Here is a 25790-nt window from a genome sequence, read left to right as displayed (position 1 = left end):
AAATATATTTAATGTCCATTGAACGTTGGTGCCAATGAACTGGACAGCTTATGGGTTTCATCAGAGTGGGTGTGGTTTGATTTAAGCTATTTGATAATCTAATATGTCAATTATGAATTTGTTTTTTTTTTGTCTGTTGGTGTACAGTAAAGTATGTGACATCCCTCTTTCCTGGCAGAGCCAAACACTTTCATTCAGAAAGAAGAGAACAATCCACAACTCTGTCTTTGCGAAGAATCAAAGGTGTTATAACTTTTAAATGTTCTTTTATGAAGTGAAACACCACTTATAATCATTAGAGCAAAAGCTTAATAGTGACTTTACAAAAGGGAAGTAAGTAGTCTATTTACACCATACTTCAACTAAATTCTGTTTAAATCTCCTTGAAAACATACAGTTTGACAATTACTACAGAAACAAACAAAAAAAATCTGAAATAAACTGTAAATACCCCATGGGTAGTACTTTCTAGACTATTGGGAAATTACATTTGCAGACACTTTGAACACTCACATGACCTACAAATCTGAGTTAGCTGATCTTGTCTGCTAACTCAGAGTGAGTTTTTTTGGAATCCAGTCCAAGGTTAGTGTAGTGTCACACACACAAACGCCTGACGTCAGTGTGTTGCAGTTATGGGAGCTAATTATGGCGCAACACAGGGGGATTTCAGCCTCCAGTGAAAGCTGCTCACGTGGAGGGGTAAGTCTGCTGACTCTTTCAAAAACTGTCTGTCTGACTGGATCACTCGTATTTCCAGTACAATAGGCACTCTACACACGCAAACCTAGCCTATATTTTTTGCAGTGCAGAATGTCTCCAGGTAGAGAGGCAAGAGTTTTCCCTCAGTTGCAGAAGCCATTAGTCAGAATGGAGGTGATTTATAGGTTGTCTCCTTGCAGAATTTAAATTAACTGCCATGCTGTACGGTGCAAGGAGGGAGGGTACCAGCACTTTTTTGGGTCGCTCCCCTTTGCTCTCCTCCTCGCTCTCTCTCTCTCTTTCTCTCTCACTCACTCAATCTCATGGGAGAACTTTGGACCATTTTTGAATCCAAGTGGGCTTTCTGCTGGTCATCTCTTCCATTAATCTTAAAAGATTTCAGCAGACAGCGTGTGAACCCGGGCCTAATGAAAACATGTTTTTCTTACAGGCAAAAATTAAGCAGAAATCTATATCATGAAGAGACACAAACAAGGTCAAGGTGAGCAGTGCTGAAGGTGCTTTGTCTTTTCAACCAGCACATGGCTGCAGTTAAAGCTCTAATAATACAAATGTGTACATCTTTTTATGTTAATAGCTATTTGTTAACGTATACTCAATGCTTCCCCCACTTATTTTGAAATGATAATAATAAATGTGATACAGCATTACTTATCATGTATATCTCATTATTTCAGGATGTACTCTGCCTGCTCCCAGATCCATATTAATGATTTTACTATTAATGATGTTTTGTGCTGTACTCTCTGCCCCCTGATGACTGTATGATATATAACTGAACAGGTTTGCGGTGTGACACGGGAGCTTAAGGGACAGGAACTTGATCAGAGATCATCAGAAATTCCCTCCACACTGCGAATGACTCTCCGGTAAGACCTCATATACATAAATACATACTTATTGCATAATACTTAATGCTGTGTGAATGGTTGTGTCGTGACACAGAAGCTGCAGGATGGGGCGTGTAACTGGCTCGGGTTGCAGGTTGGAGGTCAGGATACCACGGGTGACTGGCAGCTAGAGGGGAGAGGGGTGATGTTGGGGTAGGGGGTTTGGAGAGTGAGGATAACTTCATGTGACAATGCACTGTAAGGAACTCAGAGTATCACAGGCAGATTAGTGCGATGGAATTACGGCCATTTTATTGTTTTCATTATGGTTATGTAGGTTTATTGTACATTTGTTTTTCTGTACTCTGTCTTTGTGTAAGAGAATGCTTTATCAGCAGCTTTATTGCTCCTCTCCCCCCAAAACCCCCCCACACAGACACCCACCTCTTGACTTCTTCCTGCAGGCTCGAAGGGCTCCCGATGAAATATGTGGTGCTTTCATTATGCATCTGTTTCCTCCACACAGTGCCTTGACCTTTAATGTACTTGTGCAATTCTGCAGCGCCTAAGCTAAAAAAAGAGGATGCAATTATTACCTTATAAGTTACTGAGTTTAATATTAATAACAATTCAAGGCAATACATTCATCATGTTGAATATTTTGCAGTAATTTCAGGTTCACTGCGATGTATTAACGGAAAACAGAAAAAGCATGAACAAAAGAACCTGGGCGTGAAAAAAACCTAAGTTCATTATATTACAATATTTAACTTATTACACACAATATTCGAAAATGCAAGCCTAATGCAAGCAAAGAAATGTATTAAAAAGTAGGGATGTAATGATTCACTGAACTCATGATATGATTCACGATACTGGGTTCATGATACGATTTATTTTACAAAATAAGACTGTAGACAAGTTATGACTGAAAAAGATGTCTTTATGGACTGTAAATCCGCTTAGTGTGGTTTGGCCTTCTAATGTTTTTTTTTTGGTTTTTTTTCTCACAATGGGAAGTGATTGGAGCTTCTCATTGTAGTGTCAATTAAATGCTGCATTGCATTGGTTGTGTTATTCGTGTAGCTGTGTGTCTTGTCACAATATTTGCTCACAGTTTTTTGACTTGCCTGTTATCTTCTCACCTCTTGAATTTTCTGTCTGGGGAATCTAAAATGCTTACAGACCTCCGAGTTTAAAGATGGGGGTGTTTCCTCAAATTCAAAATCTTGCTCAGCAGCTGGCGACCGCCTTTGCTCTACAGCTGCTGACGCTCACGATGTAATTGCAATTCATTTTTCAGAGTACTGATGTGAACCTTGACACCTCGATTCATCACAAGTTCATGGTTTATTGTTACCTTATCAGATATAAGGAAATGCAGGAATTAGCACTAGTTGTTTTAGAATAAAAGTTCCTCCGTCCGTATGGAAGGCAGCTTCACAAGAAGCTGGCTAGTGTAGCTTAGCACAAAGACAAAAGGTAAACAGCCTGGTTCCAAAAGTAAAATTTAAAAACCTTTTTTAAAGGCTGCGTGAATCCAAAGTGCTTTTAATTGTTAAAAAAAAAGGGAAAAAAAGAAAAACAAGCTCAAAAAAGTAACCTTTAGAGGCTCTAGTTTTACCATCTTCTAATACTAGGGTTGTTTGCTTCACAGCCTCACAGACATGACAGAGGTGTGATCTTTCCTTGGATATCACCAAGGTAGAGATAGTGTACTTTTTTATGTGTAGAACACAGGAGAAATGACACCTCAGTCCTGACACTCTTCTTCTCTTTAGCTCACCTCTGGGAAAGTCAAATTCCGAAACGCCTGATCGGCCTCACCGAGGGAACAGAATATTCCTCCATGGTTTCTCTGATGCAGACCTGCCATGCTGGGAGCAAGACCAGGCCACAGAGAGCCTTCAATGGAATCCAGCTGAGGTTTCGACAGGCTTGTGTCTTCATGCCTGGATGAAGAAAACCACCCAGGGAGTCAGTCAAGACGAAGATGAACAAAAACACAAAAATAATGTCCTTTGTACACTCAATATCACTGAAAAAAAGGATAAACCTTTGAATCTATCATAGTCCATAATACATGTTGTGCATTTAGTTATACATTTTCTAAGATTAGAATCTCACTACATTGTTAGATAAAGGCAACATTAACACGTTTTGTCCCTGACCCTTTTGTCAAGCAGGATTTAAATCAGATGCATGTGGAGGGAGATGGCCGAGTAGAGAAGGATGTGAAGTGTTTCGCGGAGAGATGAATTTTCAGTTCAAGCTGTGAGTGACGCTACAGTCCTGGCTGAGGTGGAAAGGTCAGCCCATCATTTGGGAGCCTGGAGGGAGAGGAGTCAAGTTAGAGTGAAGCCACAACCGGCTCGCTGCAGGCGAGGCAGACTGAGGGGAAGCAAACGTGATCAAACCACACACGGTCTCACACACTCACACACTCACACACACACACACACACACACACACACACACACACACACACACACACACACTCTTTACATGCGATGATACAGAGAGACAAACAACTGTTCTTACTGTTTCTGCTCAGGGAAAGAAAAAAGACATGTAAACTCAAAGTAAAGACTAAAGGTCCTGTTCATGATAAAATCCAACTTACACAACTATCTAATCAGTCTGTAAGTATTTCATTCACAGCATGCAACAATAATCTATAAAAAAATGTTATTGTCAATTTGAATCCTTGAACATGAAGGATCCGTGCGATGAGTCACCGATAAATAGATTAGCTCTGCCTGGTAAAGTCACACTGATGTCGTGGAAGAGCGCAAAGCTGTCCCATGCTTTAGTAAACAGGGCAGATGCCAGGCGTGATGAGGAGAAACACACCGCCTCGAGGCATTACGCGTTTGTGTGTCTGTTTTCTCTGGAGTCATGTCCTTCACTATTTCTGCATTCACCTGGATATTCTGTGCATTTTACAGCGCGTCAGCAAGAAATCACAGAGGCAGGGAATGCTTTTAAGCAAATACATAATTTTTTCAGCAGATACATACATATGGAGTATATATATATATATATATATATATATATATATATATATATACACACACACACATATATACATATATATATATATATATATATATATATATATATATATAAAAACAACTCCTCCCCAGACTCAAATATCGTCCTCACCTGACTCCTCGTTCTGTCATGGACAAAACACGCACGTACACACACATTTACACACACAAAAACTCTAATTCCATAGACACTTTTCAGAAGCCGTGGCAATTCCCCTCCAAACTCTATTTTTTTCCCCCCATTTTCTCTATAAATTCACAAATGCACCATCTCCCTTCTCATTTACCATCTTCAATTTTGACTTCCTCTGCCTTGCTTTTTTTTGTTTTGCAGCCCCCTCCCCATTTCCACCTCCAAACCACCTCAGTGGGTGCCAAGCAGTCACAGCAGTGGCTTGATCCTGGCATTTATGAAAGGAGCTCTTTGATAGTCCTCGACCAGGAGCAACACAAGGGAAGCAATCAGAGACACAAACTCAACGAGAGATGAGGCTTCCTCTGTGTTTTCTTGTGTGTTCGGGATGTTGTTTTGTTTCTTTGACCTGTTAAACTTCCCTCTTAGAGAAAAAAAAAATCCATAAAAGTCTTCTTCTTTTTTTTTTTGTCTCTTATGTTTTGTGGTTTTCCCTTGTGCTCTTCTGAAATTCGTAAAAACACATTTGCTCTGCCTCCCCTTTTCTTTGTAACCAAGGAGCAAAAAAAAAAAAAAGATTCCTGTTCTTGTCCTGTCCTCACATCCGCTCTCTTATTGTATAATCTAAATCATTTCTATCAGAGAATAATATAAGACCTGTTCGAGCTCCATTTTCCTAACAATTACCATTAGGTGTCAAAGTAAAGGGAAAAAAATCCCCTTTTATGTATTCAGCTTCAATTTTCTGACTAAGATTTGAGAGTACTCTATTCAGGGGTTCAGGTCAACAGATAAAATGTGGGCAGAATTAGTTCAAATGGATTTAGACCAAGTAAAGAATTTGCAAATCCAATAAAAAATGTTCTGGTATAAGTCCCAACAGGCAAGAGTTGTAATAAAAGTACGGTAAACATCCCCAATGCTGTATGTTTAACATAGAAGTCTTTTATTATTACAGTGGAAGTCTTATTTAAAGGCAGGGAAGGTCATTTTATCCAGATACACTTTTTAAGATTTTGGTTGAAATTATCTTTAGGTCCTGATTAATAATTCATGTGATCTGAAAGAGAAACAAAAAAAAAATCTGTCACCTGTAGAAGTTGTAAATGCGTAAAAACTTCGGCCAATGTCCTTGTTGAATCATGTAGCCTAATTTAAATATCAATTTATTTTGTTTAACATGTTCAACAAAACAAAATGAATCCTGACAAATTTAATTAGGATTGACCCCCCATTTTCAGTTGGTACTGTGAGCCTGTATGCCGCTCCATTAAGTAGCCAAAGAGCTAACTACAGCGATGGCTGAGACAAAGAGCAGAGCTTCAAGGAGTGTGATACTGTTTAAATACAAATAATACTCAAATTGCAGGTCTGTGCTGCTGAAAATCTCCTTGTTACTGTCACTTTAATGTTAGCGGCCTGACAACTTGTGAGTCCAGACAGTGAAGTATGCAGAAGTAAAGTTCACTCACCAACAATTCCCCAATGCTCAGATCTTTGAGAGCACTCAGAGCTACGATTATGGTCTGTTATAAGACTGACTTGCTAACGATTCATTTTTCAGAGCACTGACGAGCAAACTCAACGGTGGTTACTTTAGCAAAGCTATCAGTCCGTCAAACAAAGTTTTTTTCAAAACAAACAAACAAAAAGATCCAGTTTCACGAAAACCATAATTTATTATTCCATCATCATTATTAATCATCATTTATTTACTTTGTGAAACTAAACGGTATGCAGCAACTTTCCATTGCATTGCATAGTGTCTGAATTTGCAGCCTATGGGCCTTCTTGGGAAAATCTTTATGCTGTTGCAGTGCCCTTGCTTGTTCCTCAACAAACAGATGTGCCCTCTGGTAAATAGAAATCTTAAGGCGGTGTGAGAGTAAAGCTTTGGGTTGGACAGAAACCCTTTCAATCTACACCGTGGTGAGTGGTGCTCGCTAAAAATTGAAAATTTGACATATCACTATAGGTAACTCATTTTGAACATCTGTCTACCATTGCAATGTAGGGTTTCTAAACATGTCAGTTACATTTGCACAACATTCCCAAATATAACAATAAACAAAACAGCTGAGATGAAATAAAGCTCAGCTGTCATGACAGTTAACTTCCTCTCCATGATATACCGCTTTTTCCCTCCATTGCTTCTCTGTTTCTTGTCTCCCCATCCTTCTCATCTCTCTTTCATCGCTATCATGCTCTGTTTGTCCTCTCTGGTACGCATTGATCTCACTGGTTCAGAGATTTAGAGATTTGGGGCACAATGATATGACTGGCAGTTACAGAAGGCAGGTGTGAAGAACAAACAATGGCCCTCTAAACAAACCCAGAAACCAATTTAGGGTTTGTGTGCTTCCTTTTTATAGGCAAACTCCATGTCTGATATGAGGAATACAACAAAACGAGCAAATAGGCATCTGAGGCACACCTGGTGTGTCAGTTATTTGTGTATGTCACAAAGACTCTCCTTGGTGATAAATTAGACACCCAACTGGTGATGCCATAAGTTTGTACTGAAGTTTAATGATGATAAAGAGAGAGAAATGCAGGAAAATAACTGGTGATATGTCAAGTGTTGTGGTGACAAATAGTTCGGCATCCTGCTCATTAATCCATCTCAAGCCATCACACAAGCTCACTCCAACTCACGAACAAACTGTCCCATCAAAGCCAGGCAGAGAACACTATGACAGTTAGTCAAGCAACTTCAGTTTGTTATCCAAGCAGTGACTACCAGCTCATTCAGCGAGAATCAACTAGATAGGTTTAAGGGATTCCCTGGGGGACATAAAAACCAAAGCATCCTGGAAGAGATGAAAATCTTTTTTTAATCCCAAAAAAATGTCTCGATGCTGCAAAAGAAGGAAGAACAGATTAAACTAAACAACTAAAATCTCCCAACAAACCCGAATTGAAAAGAATCTAAAACATATTTTATCATTCATTTAAAATGCACAAACAGCACTGATACGGACTCTTTCCTCTTTCCTGAATAAAACTGATCATCTAGGTTTTTGGGACCTTGAACTGCACATCACTGACTTGTTTGGTGTACAGCTAGCAGCTGTATTGGCCTCCGTTTTGTGATTCAATGCCAGAGATATCAAGGCATAAAACTGCCCGCCTCTGCTGTTTTAACCATCGACTTTGTGAGGCGGATACTGACATGAATACTTTTTTTTTTTTTTTTTTTCCAACCAATTGGCAGTTCATATGATACGAACAAGCTGTAATCTCTTCCATCCAACTTGGTATATTTGTCCAACAGGAAAAAAAAAAAAAACATGCAAAAAGGGGACTTTTTTTGAAACAACAATGACTATCTTTTTTCTTTCTTTTTTTGGCCATCGATAGACAGTCTTTTGCCTTCTTACCGCACCATTCATCACTGTATGGGATGAAAATGTCAAACAAATGACATCACTGCTGCACATAGATTTTTTTTCTCTCCCAACCAGTTCCAAAGGATCTTTAATTTGATAAAAGCTGTGAAATCAATACCCCCAAAAAAGTCACCAATAAGAAAGGTTGACTGTGAATACAGCGAGAAATGTGCTTATTGTTGAAAGAAGAAGTTTCAGTGGCCCCTATTGGTGGAATAAATTAATGCTTGTACCTTTATATTGTTTCCTTATGTGACTTACCTATGAGTTACGGTACGATTTTCTAAACAGTAATTCCACATTACTGTTCAAGCTGTTGGCTTATGACAACATTCTTGGCAATAACTTTTGCAATTAACACCTTTTTTTATATATCTGAGAAGCTGTTTGCATTTCCTGGCAAAGAAAATTAAAGTGTTTTCTTGTGTCTATGCACATACTGTATATGCATGAATCTCTAGAACCAACCTCCAGGAAAAAAAAAAAAAAAAAAAAAAAAAGGTTGTCTGCACAGATCCATCGTTATTTTTAGAGGCTGGATGCTGATAAGAGAGGGAGAAAAGCAAGGGAGTGAGAAACAGCATCAAAAGTAGGGGGGAAGGAGTGGATGGAGAGGGATGAAAAAAGGGGGGAGAGAGACGTTCGGGGGGGGGGTTGTGCTGGGTCCTCAGCAGCTCAGGAGAGTGGTAGAGAGAAATGCAATGTGATGAGAGTCCTTCCTCCGAGTGAGCCAAAGAGAGGGAGGGAGGGAGGGAGAGAGAGAGAGAGAGAGAGAGAGAGAGAGAGAGAAAGGAGAGGGGACGTAACCACACCAACCTTTCACTTGATGGGGGAGCAGAGGGGAGGGGGGAAGGGAGGAGAGGGGCTTTGCTTCTACTGCCATATAAAAAGCCAAGCCTGAGAATCCAGCACCACAAACTCACCACACACACACACACACACACACACATACACACACGCACCCACAGATCCAGTGGCTGCTCTGCATCTCTCACACTCACCCACTCATCTCCTCTCTCTCTCTCTTTCTCTCTCTCTCTGTCTCGCTCCCTCTGTCTCTCACTCCGCTCCTCTGGGCTCCTCAGCATCCTTGTTGGTTCTTCTCACAAGTCAGATTGTGTTTGTAAGTGCAGGCTGGATGTCTTCCTGAGTATGCTAGGGTTTCATTAGCTCTTCATGCATGTGTGAGTGACTGTCTGTCTTCTTTAGTGAGTCTATGCAGAGCAGAGAGAAGGATCAAGTGTATGTGGATCTTTGTCTTGCCCTCAAACACTTGCCGGTCCTCTTGCAACTTTTCTCGGGATCTGTGGGTCCCTTTCCTCGGTGACAGGCTCCCCACACCCAGCAGTCACCATTTCCGCCCCCGGGAGACCCACGCTGGCAGCGCAGCCCCTTCCCCGACTCAGCATCGGGAGGAAGACCCTGGTGGCGGCTGCCGTAGGGGTTATGCTGGTCCTGGTGCTGGTGGTCCTCATCCCGGTGCTCGTCAGCTCTGTAGGAACAGATGCCAGCCACTATGAGATGCTGGGCACCTGTCGGATGGTGTGCGACCCCTACTTGAACAAGGGCACACCGGCCAGCAGCACCAGCTCCACTGGGCTCCAAGCTGAGGCAGAGGCACTAAGTGACCACAGCAACGTACTTCCACCCTCCACCTTACTGCAGGGCCCACAGGGGAAGCCTGGACGGCCAGGGAAACCGGGACCACCAGGACCGCCAGGAGAACCAGGGCCACCGGGACCAGCAGGGCCTCCTGGAGACAGAGGGGATCAAGGAAGGACTGGGATTTTGGGTCTTGGGGGGAATGGAGCTATCAGCACGGCTACCTACAGCACGGTGCCTCGGGTGGCCTTCTATGCAGGGCTTAAGAACCCCCATGAAGGCTACGAGATCCTCAAGTTTGACGATGTGGTCACAAACCTCGGCAACAACTATGATGGCATCTCTGGCAAGTTCATCTGCAGCATCCCAGGCACATACTTCTTCATCTACCACGTGCTGATGAGAGGTGGGGATGGCACCAGCATGTGGGCAGACCTCTGCAAAAACGGCCAGGTTAGTGCTTTTGAAACTTTATCTCACTTCGCTCTCCTCAGTGTGAACATATTGACTCCCTCAGGTTGCTTCTCTTGCTTCTTGCTTGTTAAGGAGGCTCTCTTAAAATTCCAGAGACCGATTGTTTTATTTGGTCAATAACAATACAAAAAAAAAAAAAGAAAAAAAAAAGGAAAAGTTCACGCATCCGCTTGAAAAAGCCCAGAGCGCACAGCCGACACTCGGCGCGCCTGGAGATACAGACGTGTTGACGGGTGGCATCCCGCGTCCCCCTCTGTGCGCGGTGCGACCCCCACATCCAGAGGACGGTCACAGATTGAGCTGAACAGGGAGCACGCCGATCTTTTTGCTTTTAAAATGTTACATTGGAAAACAAATAACGAGCGTTTTATGCTTTAATTGTCCAGATTTCGTTTGATTCCGAGGGAATAAAGTTGTCTTAGATTTCGACAAATATTTACAGAATTTTGATGTGAAAGACTTGAAGAACCAAGTTAAGATAAAAAAAAAAAAAAGTGCTTTGGTATTATGTGGGCGATTGGCTTTAAGGATATTTAATAATTTAAAAATAATAATTTCTGCTGTAATTATTATAAGTAAGTCCGTTTGTGTTATTAAAAATCGCACACTTGGACTTGGTGCGCTGAAGTGTCTTAGCTGCAGTGGAAATATAAAGAGGGGAGGAAATATTAGAAATTCCTTTTATTCCATGTTGAAATTCAAGCCCACCGGATAATGCTGCTTGTCCGTCGCTGCACCCGTCTGTCTCCTCGGTCGTGTTAAACACATTAGGACGTCTGTGTTGTCTATTCTCGGCTTCTTTGATGCATCATTTTAATGGGGCTTTAATTTTATTTCGCGCCCCGGAGGGTCTTCTCAGGTTGGTAATGTGTGCCGGTGGAGTTTGCAGCCATCCGATTAGCCGTCAGATCTCTTCTCCTCAAAGTAGCTTCTTAATGTTTCCCGTGTAAAAAATATGGATACTATACAAACCCACGGTTATTACAGAATAGCGCTGTTTTCGCGCAGTCTGCAAGTATTTCTACTTCTTCCACGTTCATAAAAGTAACATAATGTAACACATTTTATTCACAACAGTGAATAAAATAAACAACAAAGAAGCAGCGTTGTATTCAAAGGCTAAAGATTCAGGAAGCATCTTTTGGGTCCAGCAAAAGTAACACTTCAAATACTTTAAAAATACTTACTGTAGTTAGAATATAGCTTAAAATGTATGGTAATAAAATTAGAAAGTTAGGACACTGCCAGCTTGGCATTGCACAAATGGTCACATTTTTCCATCTTAAAACAGCATCCATCTCGAGCTTGACTGCACTTTATCATGACTCCCAAATCTCTGCATTCAAAGTGAATAGGACATGGAGACACAGTCTTGCAATCATGAATGCAGCTGGTAACAGTTTTTAAAAAAACCCAACAACTTTATAACACAAGTGATACCTCACTCACCACAAGTCAAAAGAAATGCATTATTTATAGTCTATTTCATGAAGACTTTGGGCTTCTCTACAGTCAGAGACACCCTGCACTGACACCAGATTAATAATAAATATAAATAAAAAAAGCCCCCCAAATCTGTTCCACTGAAAGTCTTTTTAACATCTTGGCCCAGAATCCTCTTTGACCTGCTTCAGCTGGCTCAGAAGGGACTTCATTTGAGTGTTTCCTTTTCTTTACCACCTTCATTTTAATCCACGTCAATACATACAAACAGTTAGAATAAAGTATAACACTGTTGGGTTATACAGTAAAAGTGCTGAGGCAATCATTTAGGTGTCTTTGAGAGAAAAAAAAAAAAGATAGTTGGCATCAGCTCAGTGCTGTGAACCTGCAGTCTCATCGTTGCAGCTGGAGGTTACATTTCTGACCCCCGCCAAGAACACACCCAGCAAGAAAAAAAGAATTACAGCAGTTGCGCTCTATATATAATGTCTCATTCAACAGTAATGTTTATGGGCAGGCGGAAAAGCATTGATATATAATTGGGGAATAGGAACATATGTTCCTATAAAATGCCTTCTGTTGCCTCTTCATCGTGCTCCCAAGAGGAGGGTGTGGAGGTACTTAAGTTAGACGCACAGTGTTCCTCTCTAGAGACCTGCGTAATGTTTATAAAGTGGAAACTGCTTCCTCCATCCTATGCACAGCTTTTACATAAACACGCTCTCGCTGTAGTGTTTATTAGCTTTGTGTTCTTGGCTGATGAAGAAGGCCCCAGAGCCCCGGCCTGTGTAAATGACTGTGAATTGTTATAAATGTTGGGCAAACTTATGCTACATCATTGATGAAGTGCTGAGAGTCAAACAGGGTCTCCTAGAGAAACACTGGTGCTTTACTCAGCTCATTAAGGCTGCAAAAAGCTACACAGTGAGTTGGGACAAGGGAGGCCAGGGGATTGCACACAATACTAGTATTTTATCATCTTTTGGCTCGGGGAAATCGGCAGGTTTCCAGGCCCTGCAGTGCCGCAGCATGCCAGCTTTTGCTCCTCCCACTCCAAAGGTTCTTACAAGCTGTGTAGAACGCCAACATCCACCGGTTACTCTTCTTCCATTTCAACTTTTTTTATATGACAGCATGGAAAGCAAGAATCCCAACTCTGTCCCCAGGACGTTGACACTTTCAAGCTAGACCAAAAGTGAGCTTCCAGTAAACAAACAAACAAGAAAATCTATTTTCAGCTCAGCACACTTCATCTGGAATCCAACTTCTTTTTTTTTTTTTTTTTTATTATGCCTTCTTCATTGCCTCTTCTCTTACTGGTGTGTCAACAATTCCAAGCCACCCTCAACTCTCTCTCCAGTAAATCAATGCTTTTTCTATAACCTGTGTCGGACGCATCCTGGTATAGACACAGCAGAGACAAAGATACATTTGTTAGATGGGTAAAGGGGCGAGAAAGAAAAGGGGACATAATAGATATAGTTGTTATGCTATTGTGCCATCTTGTCTATTTAATTGTAATTAAAAAGCTTGAACCACATCCAGGATATGTTTGCGCTTCTACTCTCCCTTCTTAATATTGTTATTAATCCGCAAAAACTGTTTCAGAGTTAATTAAAAGCAATGACTTCAGCGTCAGTCTCTCAAGAGGACCATAGTGAATAATCACTCTGTCTCCTCCTTTAATAAGCTTTAACGTCCTTCTTGCACATGCCTTTTCCCAAGCAATTACTGCTGCAGCCTCCTGCTCACAAACACACACATGCTTGCACACGCGCACGCTTGCCACCCTCACACCCGGCCCCACCCTCCCATAGCCCACCCCAACTGTGCTCTGCCCTCCATCTCTCCTCTATGTCAGGTTTACAGGAGCTCACTGTTTAACCCTCCCTCCAACCCAAAAGGGCAGCAACTTTTCTGCTCGTAAAGGAAAGTAAAGAAAGAAAAAGGTCCCACCGAGGTACCACTGAAGAGATTTGATGACACGTAATGCCATTCATACTCATTTTTTCTTGAATAATAAATTGCACAGACCAGGTTGAAGAAAAGAGGATTCCTTTTTTACCGTGAAGTTTTCTGTTTGAGGCGTGTCATTTCCTCTTGTTGTGGATGCAGGTAGAATCCACGCACTTTTGTTAGGCATGTGGTGTCAATCTCAACATTAAACATCGGCGATGAGCCATCTGGATGAGGTTCCGCTCTGTTTGAATTTGATCATTGACATACTGCGAGATTTCAATGCACAAGAAGAAAAGAAAAGAGTGAGTTAACCTTGCAAGCCTGAGTGATCCACAGATAGTTACAGCAATACTTGGACTTGATTGATTTTAACATTCTGGGAATGTTCAGACCTGCTAGTCTCCATCGTGGTCTGACTGCAGCACTGAGAGGCCTCTGTGTGCGTGTGCAGGCTGTAACAGAGAGACTCTGTCTCAAACATACAGACTGGGTTTGAGAGAGGCACCCTCAGTCCCTCAGCCTATTCGCCTGCGGTATTGATCCCCTTATGTGTTAAAGAGTGAATGCATGTGCATTTTCCTTTATTCTGTCGGACCAGTTGCTTCCTGTGTGAGGCATCCATGGCATTTCTTCTATAATCAGCCACAGAGGTAGTGGAGGCGGACCTTTGGCCTTGATCTGCCGTGTAATTGGACATTGGATTTGACACTCTGCCGAGTGGAACATTAGAGCTGCTCTAATTAGGTGCGAGGGCTATCAAACGAAGATTGGCCCATGTTGTTAGGAAATACCACCCACATTGGAAATGTCAAGTTGACATCAGGGCTTCATCGGCGAGCAAAGGGAAGAAAATCTATCATTCATCTGTGAAGTTTCGAAATTTGCTTGAAAGCTGCCTTCTTCTCATCTTTAATAATTCTGTGGCTTTAAAAAAACGTGGAGCCTCAAATAGAAAGCCATTAGAGGCCAGGAGTGGACACACACATCCCCGCGTTGGCATCGCAGATTAAGTAGCTCATGAAATGCAGCTATAATATCTCGTATTTAGTGAGAGCGAAAACATAAGGTCTAAAATAGAGTATATATCGTCTCCTGTGACTGCCTGACTCAAGGATGCTATGCTGTTGACTCACAAGGCTTCTTCATTATAATGAGGGCCATATGGGAGATCGACAAGTGCCCCCGGCCCTCTTATGCAAACATCTCTCTCCGCCTCTCCCCACGCCCCTGACATTTAGCCGTCCAACAGATTCACTTCTCAGTGATACCTACAATTATCCTTTCCCTCTTCACGGAGAACTAGCAAGTCAATGGCTTTAAATGACTCACAGTCTGAGACATAACTCAACATGTTTAACACCTCCTGCCCTGCCCCCCCCCCCAAACTTAAAATAAATATGGGTAAGCTATCAACCCCAGAAAGGAAAGACAAATTGATACTGTATGAAAAATTGATGTCATAGAAGAGCCTGAATTCCGCCTCTCTTCCAACACTTACTCATTTGAGGTATTTTTTTCATGAAGAAAAGAAGGAAAGTTGCAGTGCCTCAGGGTTACTAGGAAGCACCCTGGAATAAAAAAGCAGGCTTAGTGGAACAAAAGGTTGAACATTTTGTAGTGAAAGCCTCTTTGCAGCGATTGTGCTTTTGGTCTTGGTGCTGGAGGCGCAGAGCACTGTAAATCTCAGTAATTAACTGAGTGTGATGAGTCGCACACCAGGAAGAAAGAAGAAGCTGGATTGCAGGTCAAAGTTGATAACACTTTTTTTTTTCTCCCACCTTGCCTCTGACAACACTCGGATTCAGTCCTCCCGATTCTATCCTCTTTGATGCCTTGTATGGATTGTGATACTGTCATTCTTGCCTTTTCAAGGTTTTGCCTAGGACCTGGATAAGAAGCATCACTGAAGAACTAAAGCTCTATGGTCTGCTTATGACTCACTTTTAGCATTAATGGATGCATTTTTTTTTTATAAATGGAGATAGGTTTGTGCCGTTTTAAGCTAACCTAAGCAGTTACAAAGAGAACAGCTGGTGAAATTGATCCATCATCATTTTTTTTACTCTCCTCTGAAAGATATCAAATCTCCAGTAACCATTTCCTCCCTCTTTTCATGTTTTAACTTAGATTCCTCTGACAAATAAACTTGTAAGACATGGGAGATGCAATTGTTCCAGACACTACAAATCTCCCAAAAACCTTTAAAGTGTTACATGTTCAAGTTTTTTTTTCTTTTTCTAAAACTGTGTTTTTAATGTTTATGTGTGCCCTAAAGTCCATTTGGATGTCTGGCTGTCACTTAAGCCCGTGTTTATAAGTGTGCTGCAGTGAAACGCTGGACCAGGCTGTGGCAGACTTTTTAAGCTGCTATTAAGCATGCAGTTCACAACTGGAATGTTCAAACACAATTAGATGGCAGCACACTTTGATTTAAGGAGGACCAACAGACTCGTTGATCCAAAATAGAGGCTCAACATCAAGTCAACAAATCCCTGTCAGAGAGGCCGTGAGACGCGTCCTTGTCACAGTCACAAAGCCTTGTGTGAGATCAGCATCCCAGTGAGAATATCCCTGAACACAACAGATAATACTTCAGATTGTCATGATTCTAATAAAGGAGCATTTAATTACAGATTTACACCGCACAACACAGCTGCTGATTAGGGAATATTAAACTCAAGCTGTACTGAATATCAGCACTGTTGCGATCCGCTAATATGAGGCAGCAGGCTGAGTGTAGAAAATCATCATAGCTGTGCAGATATACAGTACATCAGCATCCACTTGAGTGTAATATTGTTTAACACAACCATTCTACACGTGGAATTAGTTTTAAAAAATATACCAAGTGCTCTTTTTTAACTATTCTTTTACCCACATCAACGCTACATCAATCTATTCATTAGGTCCCTGTTGTATCGGCACATATGGAATTCCTTCCATCCAATCAGATGACTTGGTTTGACCAAACTCATTAAAAAAAACATTTATATATACACACACACACACACATAAATATATAAAATGCCTTTTTCGTAGAGACTGGCTATCAAAGAACCAACTTTATTAGCAACATATAGTTACTGTATGTGCCATTTATACAACTGAGTCATTTAAAAAAACATTATTATTATTATTAATAATAACTGGAAAGTGTATATTTAAAGTTACACATTGCACATGTTAAACTAATCCACACTTCAAATTTCCAGACGAGCATTATCTATTAAGATATCTATTAGGCCGAGGTGCAGCCTTGAATTTTCTGTCTCCACTCAGAATATTATTCAATCAAAGCCATCATGTTGACGAAGTGACGGATGCAAACATGCACGAGTAGCCACGAGGAAGACAACGTCGCACGACACCTCATTTAGCATTGCTCGCAGTTGGCGCTCGCAGCCTCACGCTTTGTTTGTCTTGTCAAACTTCCTCTACATATTGGGTGTCAAGTTCACGCACTGCCAGTTGGCTGTTTGTCCCGCTCGCAACACATCTGCCATTCCCCGGGAATTGAACCTCTGGCTGATATCCCCTAACAAGTTCCTTGTGTGCATGGGAGACGTGCAAAAAAAAAAGAAAAAGAAAAGGAAAAATAGCTCAGACGCAAGCTCCCTGATCATTATTTCAAAAACAGCGAGAGGTTTTATTCATGCGTGCTTATCATTGGAAGCAAACGAAGGAGGCCTAGACTGCGGCAGTTATAGTCTCAGAAGGGGATAAAAACCATTAGAGCAGAGAATCAAAACAAAACAAAAATATCATTGTGGAGAAAAAAGGATTTCTGGGAACTTTACTTTCACCGGGGCTTTGCTCATTTTGTGTCTTCTGAAGAAAAAAACAGGTTGTCTTTGGTTTTATTTGGACTGCTCCCTCCTCTGCTAAAAAAAGCACATCAATCGGGAACTTGAAGACGATTTACATTTAGCTCCTTAAAGAGCAAATGAAGAGAATAATTTCGGCTATATTACACATCTGTGACTTTGCCAGAGGTTCCCAGGTTCTGTGTGAACACTTGGAGTGCAAATATTTTAATAAAGTTCCATTAATATCCCAGCTGACAAATCCTCCTGAGCCCTCACCACCCTCTCCAGCATCAACCCTCAGCGGTAACCCTCTAATAGGATGTTGTTGACTTTGCACGCTCAGGGCACAGCATATCATATTAATATGCACTGGACGCCGGCATCTCACTGTCAGAACAGGAGGCTCTGTTTGCACATCGATATGAGCTGCGCTAGATTTAATCAAGAGAATAAACAATCAAAAAAAGTGTAATGTTCCATATATTACTCCTGTATCTTTAAACCCCTCCTCAGAATTTCATTATCCAGATTAGCCTTTAAAGCTACTGCACATGTCATACCAACGTGACTTTCACTGCCTGTTACGTTGTTCAAGTTTGAGACAGTTTGATTATAAAGCAAAGCAAAAACCCGAGTTGCTCTATCTGCAGCCTGAGGAAGGACATTTGGCTATATATAATTTTTCAGCACAAACTTTCCTTTAAGTGTATTGCCCGTGCTTGACATTCTTTTTAGATAAATCTGAATCATAATAAGAGTTTTATTTCTCTTCTCTTATTTCACCTTCCATTACAAAACTCTTCTCTCTTTTTTTCAAATCAACTCCAAAAACTGTTGGCTGAAAGAGTTTCAACCTTGCTCCTTTCTGCTCCGTAATCCAATGAGGTGGTCTCAAGAACAGCTCCGTCTTTAAAAAGGATGAGGAGTGTCTGTGGACAGTCCGTGCTGGCTCTTTGAATTGATTATTATATCCCCAAAGAAATGAAATGAAACAAATCGAAGGAATGGTCGTTCATCTCGCACATCAATGCAGAGAAACACTGCAGATTTTTAGGGTGGATATTTGTGGAAATATCTCAGTCAAGACGAAGTGTTGTGGAGAGATGTATAAATAGCTATCACACAGCTTGGTTTGGCTGCGATCAGGAGTCACAGATATTGCCCCTTACTCTTACTCTAAATGCTTTTTACAGCAGTGTTGGATTAAAGTCTGTGTTTCATTGTGTCTCTCTGAAAAGAAGCACTTAAGACTCTCGCATACTTCTCTTTAAGAACCTACAGTACAGGTTGGTTTCTATCACAGGCTATAAACTCTTTTACCAGGCAGAGCTTGAACAAAAAAAAAGAAAACTCTGCACATCCTGTTCATACTTTAATGTTTGGTTAGTTAAAAAAAAAATCAACTGAAGGACGCTCATAAGCTAGTCATTATGGTGGCTGAAGGATAATAGGGACAATAAAGCCACAAAAGATTGAACATTACAGTGATTGACTGTGGCGTCACTTCTGAGAATTAACAACAAGAAGGTACATACAAAAAAACAAACACTGGCTTATTCTAACCACTAAATCAAAATGTGCAAACATATAAACAACTTGAATCCTTTAAAAGTATGATTTTAAATATATACAAACATCTAAAGACACTGTTTAATGCCGCCTACAGGGCAGCTTTCTGCGCCTGTCAGTATCTGGTTTCTCCTCACATTTCTCCATATGCCTACATGTTGTATGTTCTCCCTAAATACAGCAGATAATTATCAGACACCCAATACGCTGCCTGTTGGGCTGGATTGTCCAAACCAGTTCAAAAACATACCAATTTAAATCTCTGTGGACAAATACAGAGGCAAAAAAAAGGCCACAGTGGACTTTAGAGACCCGATAATGAGCCGCAAAAAACCCTTCAAATGCACGTAAAATATTGATTCGATTTGACCTCAGTGACCAGACTAAGTGACTAATTGGCTTATTCAACCTGTGGCTACTTTAAAGAATGTACAGTACTTTCCTTTTTTATCTGAAGAGAAAATAATGATCTTCTCCTTCGATTCGATTCGACTTGAGACTGACGCTGCCCTACTTGTTAGTCACTGTCTGAGAGTTCTGCAGACTTTGAGCATTTCTGAGAAATGAACTGTATTTTTTTTGTCTCACTTTGGACAACAATCAGCTCAGAATAATTCAAATAGGGCAATGCTCAATGCAAATAGGACTAGTGTACCCATGTAGCTGGTTAAGGTATAGAAACCCAATATCTGATCAAAGTGTATGTGGCTGCATCCTGTTGTGGTTAGTCTGTGGTGCATTGTGGAGAATGCATGCGATAGGTATTGTAAAGGGGGAAGGAATGTGTGGACAACAAGCTGGGTATTTATTTTTATTATTAAAGATAGTATGCTGAAATTTAGAGCCATACAACACATGATACTCATATCCCAGTAGTAAGGTTTATGACTGTTGTGCAGGATCACATTTAATTAGTCCTGTTGGCTCCGCACACAAAGACACACTGAATGTTGGCAACATTCAACGACCTTCACTGTATGTTCCTGCTTCCTCAGTCACTTTCTATACTCACTTCACTTTTGTTTTCTCTGTTGTTCTATATTTGGCAAAGAGAAGTGACGAACTGTGAGACGCTTTATGAATCGCAACGCTCGATGTCGCTTCTTAAAGCAGCCCTTTTTATCGATATAGTGCACAATTTGTCTCTCAGCCAATCAACACACACAACATGTTTGAAAACACAGCTATTGTTTCAGCGCCCATTTGGCACAGCAGCTACATTTCCTCCCCTGAGAGGGAGCGCATGTTTGTGCCGGAGGTCTTAATTAGTTAGGACAGGTTATTTAGAAGCAGTTCCAAATGTCCTATTGCTAGACTGGCAGAATGCACACACACAAACATGCATGCTCACACACCTACACACACACACGGACATGCTCGCGCACACACACAGACACACAGAGATGTGCACACACTCACACTGGCAGTATCAGTTTGCATGGTTTGGAACGTAAATGTTTAATATGATTCTTTCTTATTCCAGTGACTCATCACCTCTCCGGTCGATGAGTTGTGGGTTCTTTGTCCCTTCACTTTAAAAGCCCTAAGAGTCATTTCTGTTGAGACTTTCTCTTTCTTTACTGTTTTTTTTTTTCAAGTTAAATTGTCACGGGCCCGTTTCGGAAAGGAGGTTCAACAAACTCTCAGTTAAACCCTGAGGTCTGAGATATTTCACCCTCAGGTGGGAAACTCAGAGTTTCCAGTTCCAATGCAGCTGATTTGCGTTTGTTTAATCAACTCTGAGTAGGTTCACTTGTAGGGCTTTCACACTTGCAGCAAATCCTGATATTTCCAGGAGGAGCTGTATGTGTGAACGCAAACAACCAAATCTTTCATTTGGAGTCCGAGTGGGCTGATGTGAGAACGCAGAAGGGCATATCCAGAGAATTGAAGTCGAGCCAATGGGAGGGGAGGAAGGTGTTTATATTCTGTGACTGCTGCACGGTGCATCGACTGTATGCACACAACCGCTACGATCTCTGAACACGTAATTAAATATCTGCTTTATGTTTTCTGATCGTCAATATGTTCTCTGCTCTTTTCCTGACAATGACAACACCACTGCTTCATCTTTGAATGTCTAATTTGTCTTTAAAAACATTGTAACAGCTCAGCTGAAGAGTCTGAAGAAATATCCACCTTATGACATCAAACATTTCACCGTTCCTTTTAGCTGTTTTCATTTCGTTTCTGGATCTGCAGAGTTCTTTGTTCCAGGATTAAGTTACTACTGTACCCTTTCATCCACCAGAATTGCTTTCCTTTATTTCAAAATAAAAGCATTGTAGACTTCAAACAGTCTGACTATTGATTTTAATGTGGCATCCACTAATTGAGACTACCTATTGAAATATAGCAATTGTTTGCAATTAAACTTGTCTGTCAGCCTTAGTTAATATGTTATTGTGGAGATATATACAAGACATGGATGCAGAAATGTAACAATATTTTGAATGCATTGCTTATCGTAAATCCTTTGTTGAACCAAAAAGAAAAGTAAGATAATTATAAATACTGTATATACTTTGCCAGAACTGTTCCCATTCATTATTTAATTCACTGATTCGTTCTTCATTCTTGAGTAACACATGCAGAAGACAGACTATACAGCCTAGGTGGAGATATATGAATCTATTTCAGATTAAAGTAACAGGGAATAAAAACACAATAACCAACGTATTGTGGTATGAAGGAATGATGTTACCTAAATGATGAAATGTATTGTCCTCTTGTGTTTTATTGCTAACAAGCCTACCTGTTGTTGTCTTTCTGTCCTGGGTCATCCAGGTCCGTGCCAGCGCCATCGCCCAAGATGCCGACCAGAACTACGACTACGCCTCAAACAGCGTCATCCTCCACCTGGATGCAGGAGATGAGGTTTACATCAAACTGGACGGAGGAAAAGCTCATGGAGGCAACAACAACAAGTATAGCACCTTCTCTGGCTTCATCCTCTACGCAGACTGAGAGACAGACAGACAGAGAGACAGTCAGACAGACAGTCAGACAATGATTGAGAGATAAAGTTGTACAACAATGGGAGGGGTGTGTGTGTTAAAAAGCCGGAATGCTTTCTAGTTTTCCTAATTCTCTCCATCATCACGGACACCTCTGCTTCGTATCCATCAGATGAGACGTCTGGGCTCTGTAGCCAAGCCTGGATGGGGACACACTGAGAGGGGCAGGAGGCATGGCTGGACATGTTTCTCTGCACTCCTCGCCATAATGCCGACGTGTCAGACACTCCTCGCTTTCTTTCAGTGTCTCTCCTCTTCAGCCCTGCTCCATTGCACAGAATTATCAACATGAAAAATGAAATACCCTGCTAACGTGGATGATCTCACCTCTTCTCTCCACCACGGCAAAAGTCAGCTGTACCGTCAGTGGACACGACCGACTGAAACCCGTAGTGTTGTTCTGTGAAATTTTCCTTAGAGTGTGCTTTATTTTGTAGACATACATTATATTCTACACAGATGAGATTTAAAAAAAGAAAAAAAAAGAATATATTTGTCCCTTGTGAAGATATCTTGTTTGACTGAGAAAAGTGAGGATGTGTTATCTGTGATGCAACTTGGAGATTTAAAAACTGAAAAAAGAAATCTTTCTTAATCGCTGGGTGCAGCAAAGTAACTATATTTGTCCGTGTGGGGAATAACAATACATTCTGCACTGTACCTTCCTATGTATCCAACAAAGGAAGCATTTCATAGAGACAATACCCTCTCCACACCTCATCACGATGTCCAAACACACAAACACAGTAATATCCTGCTGCTTTTCGGACTCAACGTAGAGTTTAAATTGTCTTTTCGATGTTCTAGTTTTATGTAGACACTCGACTCAGCCCAACCAGTCGTTTGATTAGACAGGATCTTTAAAAAAAAAAGAAAAAAAAGAAAGAGACACCCTATTTAAAAAGCTCCCGTGCTTTATTCTACTTTGCTGTGCTGACCTCACAAGCCTTGTGGTTCCTGAAGAGGATATTGAGGAAGAGAAAGACATCGTGCGAGACGTAGAGAGACGGATTGAGTTAGAATTGACGAAGATGGGGGCTCAGACACACGAACAGTAAGTGTGCAATTTTTTTTTTTTTCTGTTTCAGTGTCTGAGCTTCACTGGATGTCATCCATTCATTAGCTGCATCTTCACTGACACACAGGCATTAATAAGGTTATATTTACTCAACATGGCGGCCTGGCAGCTTGCTTAAAAATGAAACGGATTGGGAGAGTGATTTGGTCTGTTGTGACTGCAGGTTTGTGTGTGTGCGCGCGTGTGTATGTTTGTATGTGTGAGTACGTTTGTAGTGTCTGCATTTTAGCATGTGCTGTGCCGATAGCTACACCACTTTTTTTTTCCAGAGTTATTCTGTGCTACAGCCAATGAAAGATATTTTACTCAGCAGCCAATGAGATTGTGCTCTGTAGGGCGGGGAGCCTCTATAGAAAGGATGAGAAGAACAAACAGCTTGTAAATGAAATCTATGACATGTTTGTCTATCTTATCTTTTGGAATCGTTGAATACATTTAAATAATAAATGGGATTTTTTGAGTCACTTGTCTCTGGAGAATTCTTGTATCCAAAATACGCTAATTAGGGAAAATGATCTGCAAAGGATCGGGTATGCTCTCTGAGACTAACATAACAAACATCATGACCAGAAATGTGTTTTCTTGTTCTGTTTAAGCTGAGAAATTTAACAATGGCCTGTCAGTGCGAACAATAAAAAAAAAAATAAAAAAAAAAGACCCAATAAATAAGTCCCTCTTCTCTCTTTTCTCTCAAAAAAGTGGAGTATATTTGGGCTGATGGGTACCAAGGGATAGAAGTCTGTTTTTATGCTCTCTCTGTCCTGTCTTTAACTGATCCTGAGGAGCTGCAACGATGCACTCGGAGATAAAGACCATCCAACTTCAGCATCATCCACCAGCGGAGTAAAATGCAGTTTTTGAATGTTGATGAGTCCCTGAGGATATGGCTATTCCTCAACCGGCAATCACAGCATCTTTTCACAGATTCTCATCAACAGAGGCATGATATACTAGCGAGGAAGGTCTGGATGAGGGGGAAAGACAGGGGGAGGAAAGATGACGCTAGATAGAAGAGAAGCGGGATGTGGTTTGACAAAGACAGATGGAGACATGAGAGAAAGAGTAGGCCACGGAGAAAAGTAATGGGGAGAGGATAGATGGATAGATAGGGAGCGGGAGAGAGAAAGTAAAAGGAAGACAGACAGAAGGGAGAGAGGGGCTGGTGGAGATTTGGGGGGGAGAGGGAGGAGGGCTGGATTGTTTTCAGGGTAGAGTGATTCCTTGTCGGAGCCGTGTGAAGTGTCAGGAGAGATTAGCAGGCGTGAAGCTGGAGGAGGGAGCGCGAGATGGCTTGGATTGGACAAGTGTCAGGGAGTGGACATTCCTCAGACCTGGCAGGAATAGGATGTGACACCGGCGGCTGTGTTGGTCCACACTGCGCTCCTCTTAAGGGAGCCAGTCACCACTTTCTGTATCATTTTATTTACTGCCCTTGAGCATTTAACAAGTGAATGCACACTATAGTCAGCATGAGAATTTGTGATATTTAAATAAAAAAATGAACAAACAAAAACATTGAATGGAAGTGCAAAGTTACCATGAACACAGTGATCGAACCATAGAAAATGTTAAGGATCCACTAACGAGCCAGACTCTGAAAGCATAAAAAATAAACTAAAACCCTAAATAGCTTCAGATGAAATACAGAAATGAATGAATAGACAGAGATCATTTTAACGTTACACCAGATAATGTATCACAAAACCCAATATTCAAGGTGGTTTTGTACTGTGACATTTGTTGAGCTGCCATATATGCTCCGGTTATTGACGCAATGACATTGGACATGTTTCTGTGTTTTCCACTGTTAGTCAAGTAAAGACGAGTCAAGCATGTATTCTCTAAAAACTCACAATAGAATTAAAACACACAGACCGACTAGTTCACGCCTTAAAAAGACAACTCCTTCACTTTTTACATCATCATTTTTCTCTTCGTTGTGTTTGTACTGAACAGAGCACTACTGAAGAGGAACCCTGGTGTGTCTCATGCTGCTGTCGGGGTCCTGTTCTATACACCTCAATAGACAAGAAACTGGCTGTGTCCCAAATCACTCTCTATTTACTATATTGTGCACTGTATTTTCTGTCAGCTAAAGCGTTGTCAAAAAGACCTACAATGTCTTACGATTATGATTATTTTATTTTTTTTACACAAAATTACTGTTGTGCAACTCCACACCTGTCAGCGATGACGCAAGAGATGATTCCAAAGGGTTTTATCTGCACAGCACAATTGACGGTCGAGTATGGATCAAATATTACGTGATTTTTTTTTTAAGTTTCAAAGACCAGCAGTCACAGCAAACTTCTGTCTTTTCTTTTTTTTAAATAAATGTATATTTTGTATTGAGCTATTGTCTTTGTCTATCTTCTTTAACATGAAGCTATAGATTAGCCAAGATTGGTATACAGCATATTTAAAAAGGGCCTGACACCACTGCTCTTTTAATTTCTTATGCTAATGTAATTAAAAGATGTCATCTTGGTGGTTATATTAATAATCCCTAACAGCAGTGTTTCACAGAAGCATTCAGTGGGTGGAAAAGGTTGCCTGACCTTTCTCAAAAACACCGGATACTTACACTGTAGGCTTTACAAAAGAATTGCGTCTACATTGACAGCTTTGTAAATTCTGACTTGTATGCAGTCGAGCATATTTTCCTTCTATGTTTGAGCCGGACCTCTTTCTTTTATTTTCACCCTTTTTCCAAT

General features: G+C 41.0%; 1 protein-coding gene and 1 long non-coding RNA gene across 2 annotated transcripts; one reads left to right on the top strand and one right to left on the bottom strand.

Annotated features, from left to right (window-relative positions):
- Window positions 1-335: 335 nt before the first annotated feature.
- LOC306838797 lies at window positions 336-21811 on the bottom strand. Its single transcript, XR_013781120.1, has 5 exons — window positions 21737-21811; window positions 3725-3883; window positions 3340-3505; window positions 1998-2123; window positions 336-1740 (listed from the first exon to the last, which is right to left on the bottom strand). It is a non-coding gene; the product is annotated as an uncharacterized lncRNA (long non-coding RNA).
- c1ql1l2 (complement component 1, q subcomponent-like 1-like 2) lies at window positions 9018-24938 on the top strand. The gene is made up of 2 exons (XM_079367167.1): window positions 9018-10183; window positions 21769-24938. Exons 1-2 carry the CDS (start codon window positions 9575-9577, stop codon window positions 21946-21948), a joined length of 789 nt encoding a protein of 262 aa, XP_079223293.1. The 5' UTR covers window positions 9018-9574; the 3' UTR covers window positions 21949-24938.
- The last annotated feature ends 852 nt before the right edge of the window (window positions 24939-25790 follow it).

This window comes from Symphodus melops (genome assembly GCF_947650265.1).
Source record: "Symphodus melops genome assembly, chromosome: 17".
Taxonomy (NCBI): domain Eukaryota; kingdom Metazoa; phylum Chordata; class Actinopteri; order Labriformes; family Labridae; genus Symphodus; species Symphodus melops.
Note: the sequence above shows the minus strand (reverse complement) of the source record. Positions and strands in the feature narration are given on the sequence as shown.